We start from the raw sequence: 9,424 nt of genomic DNA, 5'->3' as shown, positions 1-9,424 counted from the left end.
TGTGCACCGCCACAGCCCCTACATCAGCCTTGGCTCTTCCGGTATCCGCGTAATAATGCTCTGCCTTTACGGTACTGTACAGGATGCGTCTATCCCATTGTGATGATCGGCATGGCCAGCATCATTGCTGGCGCCTCGACCAACATCATGGCGTCCCTGGACTCGTCCATCCTTAAGTATGCACGCCCGTCTCTCTGCCTACCATCATCTCCACTCCCACCCTTGCCCGACACTTCCGTGAATCCATCTGTCGATCATCCTTCGTTCAGCGCAAGGCCCCTTGGCCCTCCAATGCTGGCATCGTTCCGTATCCTGCTGACTCATGCTTTTCGCTTGCGCCGCCTAGCTTTGGCCTCCCCGTCCTTGCAGCCGACTTGGGTCGTTCAAATGCCTTCCAGCTCAACTCCTCCAGCGTCACCAACCTGACCTTCGGCCTCATCCTCCAGGGTGCTGCCCAGCCCCTGGCCTCCGCACTGGCTTCCGGCTACAATACCCTGCTCTCCGCTCAGCTGCCCCACGTCCCCATCAACCTCGAGCAGTTCACATCGCTCTCAGACTTTGGCAAGTCTCTGTCAAGGCAGCGCTTAGCATATGACTGCCTTCAGTCGGATTCCACAGGCGACCCATTCGCATGCCCCGATCAACCCCAATAACCTCCCTGTTCTCTCTTCAGAGCAATCCGTCATCTCAACATACCGAATCCCTCCGCAGCCCCATTATATCGGCGGATGGGCCTTCAACACCACGCTGCAAAATGCCACCGCAGCCGACGGCCGTCTGGACTTTACCTCGGTGGTCATCAGCGAAGGATCACAGGACAGCTTCACCTTCCCCATCCTTGCTCAGAGCACATTCGTCGTCGCCCAGTCAGCATTCTCGCCGCCCAAGGGCAGCAGTCGTGACATCTTTTTCTCCATTCCAAGCGCCGGGCTGTATGCGTATGTATTGTCAGAGCGTGCGCCTTTTGTCCCGTTTCGATCTTCTTCGTTGCGGCATGGTCGAATGTCGTAGTTCGCACTGTTTCTGTGTCTTCCGTATGCTCCTTAGCTGATATGCGCAAAGGCCATCATCTGACAACGGCGTCGATTCTGCCCGTGGTCCAACAGGAGTCCTGACACAATCGACATTGGTGCTGAGGTTATCCCTGCTTTCGTTGTCAATGGTGGGTGCTGCCGCTTTTAGATCGGGCGTGGCGTTCCCTTGGTCCTATTGATGCACAGGAGGCCCTGTGCGTTTCGACTGTCATCGCACTGTCTCGATGTCAACTGGCTCGGATACTTTGTGCCTCTTTGGTCGACTACTACTTACCAAATCCATCTGTGTTCTGTCCATAGCCGTCGCCCTTCTGCTCTCGTTCCACGCCTCGAACATGGTCAAGGAGCGCGAGGAAAAGCATGTGAGTATCTGGACAGCTAAACGGGCAATATGTGGTCCAGATCTCGGCTGTGTCCTTGCTCAGCCCGTGGCTCTCCGAATCCCAGATCCGCCAAGCCAGATGAACACGGGACGGCTCTCACCACCGCTGACTGACACAGGCTGCTTGCCCCTGCCGGGATTATCGCCATAGGAACAAATGCTCTTTACCTCTGGCGTCATGCCCAGCGTCTACTACCTGTCGCTCTTCATGGTCGACTGCCTTGCCTTTGGTGTATCCGCCATTGCATCCTTCATCCTCCTCTTCTCGATCCCGATCAACTTTATCCGAGCCTCAAACCCGCTTCCCTTGATCCTTCTCGTCCTGTTCTTTGGACCCGTAACGGTGCTGCTGTCCTACATCCTCTCGTTTGCTTTCAAGAGTTCCAAGTCGGTCGGCCCTATTCTTGGAGTCGCCGTTTCCCTCGTTGTATGTACCGCACATGATCACGTTGAATGCATCGCGCAAAGGACATGGTGCACAGTATATCTGATCCTGCGGTCAATCGACCCATTGCACATTGCTGCGATATGCACGGCCCTCACCTCGACCCTCACTATAGGTGTTTGTGCCCTATTTAATTATCGGCTTTGCTTTCGACAACAACGTCCCGGCCGTGTTTGATTTCATTTTTGGCATTATTCTTCCAACCTTTGGAGCCTACCGTGCCCTCGTTGTAAGTGCCTGCGATATGCTTGGGCGCCGGTCCCGCAGGTGTCAAGCAAATTTCTCTCGTATGCCAGACTCACATCGAATTCACACTTGGCAACTCTTGTCCCTCAGGACTATGCTCACGGACCCATCAACGGAGCCCCTTACACTCTGGCCGATACATTCAACATCAACCGCAGAGTTTTCCCGATGATCCTGATCTTCATCGCCCAAATTCTCCTCTACACGTTCCTGATTGCTGTGCTGCATCATCGCAAAGCCACGGGCAAGCGATTCCTGGTGGCCCTGAGCGAGGTTGTCTCGCAAATCAGGTCTCGCAAGACGCCTTCGACTCATCACGAGAGCTCCGCTATCCACCCCGAAGATTTGCCCTCGACAGCGATCGTTGTTCCAGCCGGAAGCGCTGCTGGAGCGGCCCGGGTCACGGATGCCGAGGTGCTCCGCGAAACGACCAAGCTCATGTCTCCTGATTTCGCAGGAACTCTTGAGGACTCGGAGTATATCATGGCGGCCCGCGGCATCAACAAGTCCTTCAAAATTTCGGGCGACCGCACCCTCAATGTCTTGAACAACTTGGTGATGGGTGTCAAGAAGAACGAGTACTTTGGCTTCCTTGGTCCCAACGGCGCCGGCAAGACCACTGCCATCGTGAGTGACTCTTGGATGCAAGTGGGGTGGGCGACTGAAATAGGCGCGATGTTGAGACTAGTGTGACCTTGTCTCGCCAGCATCGCTAGATTTGGCAGCTGTGGTAGTCTGTATCGACGATCCCGCCGGCACTTCATCATCAAACCTGAGATTTCACTTTCGCCATGTCGCCACTGCTGACCCTCTTCTCGCTGTGCCTATCGATACACCTGAATTCCCATCACCTTCTCCTTTCTCGCCCAGAACATTCTGACCGGAAACGACTTTGCCAACAGCGGCGAGGCCTTTATCGGCGGATACTCTGTCTGTCCGCATTTTGATCCATCGGCACGCCGCATGATCGGACTCTGTCCGCAGTTCAACGTGCTTTGGGACAAGCTCACGCCGCGGGAGCATATCTCGGCATACGGCGAGCTTCGCGGCATCCCAAGCTCGGAGCTCAAGGCAGCTGTCGACCAGGTCATCAGCGACATGGGCCTGGATGACGGCCAGAATCAGTTCACCAAGACGCTTTCCGGCGGAAACAAAAGAAAGGTGTCGATTGCCATCTCGATGATCGGAGACCCCAAGCTGGTCTTTTTGGATGGTAGGCTCGCACACAGCCTGAGCTGGGCTGTGGGTGGTGGGTGGAGGAGAGGTTATTCGATGGAGCTGAGACAAGGAGCCCAGTCGTGGTCGACAAGATATCAGCGTGCTAGTTTGCATTTCTGGGTTCCAACCGTCCCGCATCGCTCATCCACGGCTATGGACCTTCAATCTATCCACAGAGCCCACGACAGGTGTCGACATCTCGATTCGCCAGAAGATCTGGCAAGGAATCGAAAAGCTCAAGGAGCGCTCCTCGATCATACTTACAGTAAGCCTCCAACCTCGTTGTGCGGGGCCGCTGCAGAAGATGACGGAATACTGTCGCTCTCGATGCAAGTGTTAATTGTACTACCACGCTTCATCCATCATACTAGTCCCACTCGATGGAGGAAGTCGACGCTTTGGTAAGACTGCTTTTCCTGCTTGTCCTTTCGCAGCTCTACTGTCGAGCTTGGAATTCACTCACTCACTCACTCACTCACTCGTCCTTTCCCTCCCTGACTCCAGTCCGACCGTATCGCCATCCTCATCAACGGCCAACTTCGCTGCCTGGGCACGTCCCAGAGACTCAAGAACGTGTATGGATCTGGCTACAAGATCGCTGTCAAGCTCTCATCCTCCAGCCGCTCCCAGGCGCTCGTGGACTGGCTGCCGACACAAATCCAGAGCATCCCCGGTTTGCCAATCCAGTGCACTGTCTCCAAGATGATCGGCTCCAGCGTCGAGTTTTCGCTTTCGATTCTGTCGCGCCCCGCCGAGGCCGGAGCCGGCGAGAAGCAATCGTCCGCCAACTATGTCGAGGATACTTGCATTTTGCTCTCGACCGGCTTCCAGATCCTGGAGCGATCCAAGGCTGAATATGGCATCGTGGACTACTCGTTCTCGCAGGCGACCCTCGGCCACGTCTTTGTGGAACTGGCCAAGGAACAGCTCAGCGCCAGCGACCTCGAGGGATCAAAGAGCTCCAAGGGCGGATGGCGGCCCTTTGGATTGTTTCGGTCGTCGTAATATGACCCAGTTGAGCCCGATTCCATTGACGCCGCGACAAGCCCCCTCTCGTTCTCGCTGCCTCATGATGCCAATCATCAAGCTGGCCGCTTGACTACCCATGTATCACGTCCCTGCTCTTGTAATTCTTGTCCCTGCTCATGCCCGTTACCTCGTCCGCTGTGGAGGAAAAGACTATGCATTCCGGCGTGCACGACCTCGAACCAGCAACAGCAATCCGAGGCTTGTGGTGTCAATACATCGTCGTTGCATTCGACAGTCGCTTTGAAATACCGCATGGCACAACAGAGATGGCGATCTCCCTGAGCATGCTGTGGATTCGGCATCGCAACCCATGAATCGAGGCGTTGCGGTTGGACACTGTGTGCGGTGGAAACATCCTTTTTTCTGTTTCTGTTTCAATAGCGCACTTTTATTTGCGTGCGCCTGCCCTCAACATCACTGATACTCGGCAAAGTGTCGTTCTGGAAGGCGGCTATACGCCTCCTCCCCTGATGTCTCCCCACGATGTGTTTCGGACCACTTTGAACAGCGCTGTGAGACAGTGCATCTGGGTTCGGTTGAGTGTCTTGGCTTGTTTGGCTTCGAGCAGATCGAGGGACAGGGCATACTCCATCGTCGGTCGGACAAAGGTCTTGTAGACCCGCACCAGCGATCTGGCGGTCATGTTGCCGAGGGTGTACCCTTGCTTTGCGATCCGTTGGGCCACTACTTGGGCTGTCGCCGTCATTCGCTGGATCTGTCGGTCCATCTGGAGGCCGTTGACGTCGAAGGTGGCTCCGAGGTACTTGAACTCCTTTGCCATGGGCAGCGGCTGGCCGTAGAGTCGGAGGCCGGTTGCTCGTTCAGGATTGCCCTCGGAGAAGATCACCTCGCATTTGGGCGGCGAGAACTTGTATCTGTTGTCGATACTGTGCTGTTCGCAGATGCCGAGCAATCTCTGTGCTTGCCTGGGCCTGCAGATCAGTGCGCCGTCGTCGGCAAACCACAGCGAGTTGATCTGGATGTTGATGCCGCGGGTGGTCGTCAGGGTCGTTCCTCCCTCTCTCCTCAGGAGTTTCGGGAGGTCGTCAATGAAGGCGCTGAAGAGCAGAGGGCTCAGGACCGATCCTTGGATCAGCCCCTTCTGCAGTTGGACTGGGTTCGGCTGTGTGCATCATCCATGTGTTGTGGTTCGTCCATCAAGACAATGACATCGTCGACAGTCACTCACTCATTCACCACTATCCAGATCAGTTGAGTCGGGTTGAATACATCAGACAATCTCTACACCTCATCCGTGCCTGTGTCTCGATTGCCAATTCCATCTCAGTCCTCGCATCGGATCTGTGGGTCCCGATGATGAGATTGAGTGGCAGTTGTTGGATGGATGACGGCGCTGTAAGTCTCGGTGGGTGAGTTGCTGCCAAACCAACTGATATCCAACGCTGGCAGTAATGAATGGGTGCTGGATGTGTGGGAATGTGGATGGCAAGCAGCGATTGACTGGCACTCGAACCATGGATCCAACCATGTTCCTGGTTTGATGACTGTGCCACTCCCGTTCCATTCCACCCATCTCGTCCCATTTCGTCTCATCTCACCATCGTCTGAAAATCATCACAATCCACTCAATCCACAAATCGTGCATCATGGCTGCCAGTGTCCATCCCTCAACTGACACGGTTCGACCGGCCATCGACGAGCACATCCCAGATATCTTCACTATCATATGCTGCAACGACAGCTTCCAGCTCGCCCTTGATTTGAACACAATCAAGACCCTTCTCCGAGTGTGCAAACGAGCCCAATACCTCCTGAGCTTCAAGCTGGCTCGCTTCCACAGCTGGTGCCAGAATGCAGGACTGTGCGATCCAGACGGACAGTTGCGGATCGGCCTCGCGCCAAGCGACCAGATTGCCCTCTCGATGCACTGCGAGGATCCAGTCAAAACTGGCCGATCCTGGCTTGAAGATCAAGCCGACCAGGGAAACGCTGCCGCATCATTCTTCCTGGCAAGGATCCTTCAAGTCTATCTCTCTGGCGGGCGGTTTGTGAGAACGTCCGAATGGGAGCCTATCCAGAAGGAAATCTTCTGCCAGCTGGAGAAGGCCGCCGAAGCCGATCATATCATGGCACAGTTCCACCTGGCCGAGTGCTATCACAACGGACTCGGGGTCGACCGAGACCATACCAAAGCTGTCGAGCTGTACCGCAGTCTTGCAGATCGTGGTATGGCCCAAGCCCAAATTGCCCTCGGTGGATGCTATGAGGCAGGCGAAGGTGTCGATCAAGACTTCGACACAGCCATCGAGTGGTATTCCAAGGCCTCAAACCAAGGCAGCGACGATGGTCGACTCCATATCGAGTTTCTCCGTGGATGGCTCTCGTTCATCGGTCATGGTATTGAACAGAGTGACGCTGATGCCCTCAATCGCTGGCAGGAAGTCAGCTCCCACTCTACCAACTCAGTTCTCAAACCCATCGCCACCCACATGGTCGGATGGATGCACTATCTCGGCCGAGGCACTGTCCAGGACATGCAGAAAGGTGTCAGGATCATCCGAGAGAACGAATCAGATGAGTTCAAGCTTGGAGAAGGCGAGTGCCTGGCATCGTTGGAGAACGACATCAAGTCGGACTCACTGGCACCCCGCAAGTTCTTCGAGCTGTGCCAGCTAGGATTGAACCGAGACTGGCTGTGTAAGCATCTCATGGCCGCATGCCTGTACTATGGATTCGGAACCACGAAGAACCAGACCAAGGCAGCTGGCATCTTTGAACAGCTTGCCAAGGACGGCCACAGTGACAGCCAGTTTTGGATCGGAGAGTGCTACCTTCACGGCGAGGGAGTATCGAAGGACAAAGAAAGGGCATTCGAGTGGTTCAGCAAGTCGGCCGACCAAGGCAACTCATATGGACAGTGGATGGTCGGTGAGTGCTACTACTGGGGACACGAAGTCACCGAGGACCTCACCAAGGCAGCCGAGTTGTTCTGCAAATCGGCCGAACAGGGTAATCGGAACGGACAAGAGCGGCTCGGCCTCTGCTACCTCTACGGCCGTGGCGTCCCCAGTAATTTTGACACGGCCATTATTTGGTACCGCAAGTCCGCCGACCAGGATGACTGGAATGCCATCATCAGACTCAAGAGCCTCGGCAAGTGGCCGTGACCCCCGATTTCCTCCGAGTCCCACTCCCGAACAACCATATCGTAGCCAAGCAAACCGCGCCGCCAACACCCATCCCAGACACAGGAATACCAAATTGTGCACTTGCAGTGTCGTTCCAATGATGGGAAGTAGGGTGGTGTTGTATTTGACACTGAATAGATCCAATACATCCAATATACAAATCGGTGCTGTCCCATAAATCCTGATGCTGATCGATTGATACTCGCGGTGTCCGTCACCACATCACCAGCAGAGTCTGACGGCCCCTCTCGCCAACCCACCTGCATCCAGCAACCGCTCCACGAGCATGTTGAGGTCGAGCTTCTTGATCCTGTGGGGGCTCAACTGGTCAGGACTGCCTCTGGTTCAAACCGAATGAAAATCGTTGATGGCCTCGCCGATATTGTCTCGATATCCGTGGATCACTCCATGATATCCTGGTGATGCCTGCCCTTCAGTTGCCATGGGCGTTTGGCGCTTGGGCATACACTATGAAAAAATTTCTTGTTAAAAAACTGAGCGAGAACGAAAAAACGCGCTCTCGGAGCCACCTCGGTCGGCGAGAAGAGCAGTCTCTGGCGAGAGACCCCCGAGGGAAGGCGAGAAGCCTCTCGCCGTCACACACACACACACACTTTGCAAGGGAGTCAAACACCTCCCATCGACCAAGAGGGATGGCAACCCCGAAGTGGACTGCCCAGAATATGGGCGACCTGGCATCCACTGTCGAAATACTCAATATACTTACAGTCTATCCAGAAAGAAACGGGACAGTCACTTTATGGCTTCTGAAGCCCGCTAACTGACTTGTAGGCCCAGCGGGTAGGCCATGGCATTGCACTCCTGTCTTCGTTGACAATCGAGTGGTTTTGGTTGGTTTCGGGAGCACAGTCTTGAATACACCCGGTCGATCTCCTGTGGCGATGATCGACTGGCATACCGAGATCATGTTCCTGGCTGCATTGATGTCTCGATCCCACAGCGTATGGCAGCTTGCACAGCTCCGGACAAAGTGTGGTTTCTCGATATCAAGATACTCGACCTTCTCGAGTTGCTTGGCTTCCCGACAATGTGAGCACACCTGGGACGTGTTGAACTCGTTCACCGAGCACACACGGATCTTGGAGACGGATCGGTCTGGTGGGCCTCTCTGGTGGTGGTGGAACTGCTCAAAGTACTTGGCAAACCTGAGTCTCCTGGGACTGGATGCATATCCCTTCCCCTGTTTCCAGGATGCATTCCCAAAGGCAATCACCACTTCGGTCTCCGGTGGTGCCTGGTCGATGACTCGCTTGCACATCTCGTGGACGGTGCGCTGTCGCTTGCTGTGGAGATCGAGTCGCTTGAACCGCCGTCGCCGGGTCAGGCTGAAGTACAGCTGTTTGTCCAGCATGTCTCCATCGAACACATGGCAGATGTATTGCAGGAAGGGATCCAACCCAGGGATCTTGGGACTTGGTGTGGTGCTCATCCATTGCTGCAGACCAAGGATCTTGTGGGTGCTCTGGATCCACTTGGTCGCCTGGCTGGTGTCTTTCGCTTGCGGGGAGCCATCTGCGCGAGAAAATAGCGACCATGGCTGGTTCTGCCCTTGGGGAAGAAAAATTCTCCTCAAAACCAGCGCATTTTGGGCAGGGAGTGATACTGCACAGTGGCGTCCTCGATTCAGACCCAGAAAGCATCTCACAAGTGGGCTGGTGGGTTTGGGTTGAACCCAGAGCCAGACGGTGCGCCGCCCCACCGGTCTTGACCCACCGCGTAAGGTTGGAGGCGGCTGGCCGTGCGCGAGCCATGTGGCCCACCCAACCAACCAGCCCACCAGCGGGAAAACCGCGATCCCCCATGACCAACAAGACCTGGGGAGCCGCTTTCGTGGCACAGTCATGTCCATGTGATCACCTGCTCCGGGTGGTGCAGTGTGTGGCACCATGAGGGACCTTGA

General features: G+C 55.3%; 2 protein-coding genes across 2 annotated transcripts; both read left to right on the top strand.

Moving 5' to 3' along the window:
* The first annotated feature begins 1,411 nt into the window (after window positions 1-1,411).
* Window positions 1,412-4,602, top strand: BJ171DRAFT_150962 (P-loop containing nucleoside triphosphate hydrolase protein). Its single transcript, XM_053105790.1, has 7 exons — window positions 1,412-1,843; window positions 1,977-2,090; window positions 2,198-2,734; window positions 2,978-3,320; window positions 3,502-3,590; window positions 3,697-3,726; window positions 3,830-4,602. The coding sequence occupies exons 1-7, from the start codon at window positions 1,574-1,576 to the stop codon at window positions 4,328-4,330; spliced, it is 1,884 nt and encodes a 627-aa protein (XP_052965472.1). The 5' UTR covers window positions 1,412-1,573; the 3' UTR covers window positions 4,331-4,602.
* A 1,839-nt stretch (window positions 4,603-6,441) lies between these two features.
* BJ171DRAFT_425493 (uncharacterized protein) lies at window positions 6,442-7,482 on the top strand (the record flags this gene model as incomplete). The annotated part of the gene is made up of 2 exons (XM_053107723.1): window positions 6,442-6,661; window positions 7,004-7,482. The coding sequence occupies 2 exons, from the start codon at window positions 6,442-6,444 to the stop codon at window positions 7,480-7,482; spliced, it is 699 nt and encodes a 232-aa protein (XP_052965471.1).
* Between the last annotated feature and the right edge of the window lie 1,942 nt (window positions 7,483-9,424).

The sequence above is a fragment of the Polychytrium aggregatum genome, assembly GCF_025602895.1.
Source record: "Polychytrium aggregatum strain JEL109 chromosome Unknown BJ171scaffold_25, whole genome shotgun sequence".
Classification (NCBI taxonomy): domain Eukaryota; kingdom Fungi; phylum Chytridiomycota; class Chytridiomycetes; order Polychytriales; genus Polychytrium; species Polychytrium aggregatum.
This window is presented reverse-complemented; position numbering and strand designations above follow the sequence as displayed.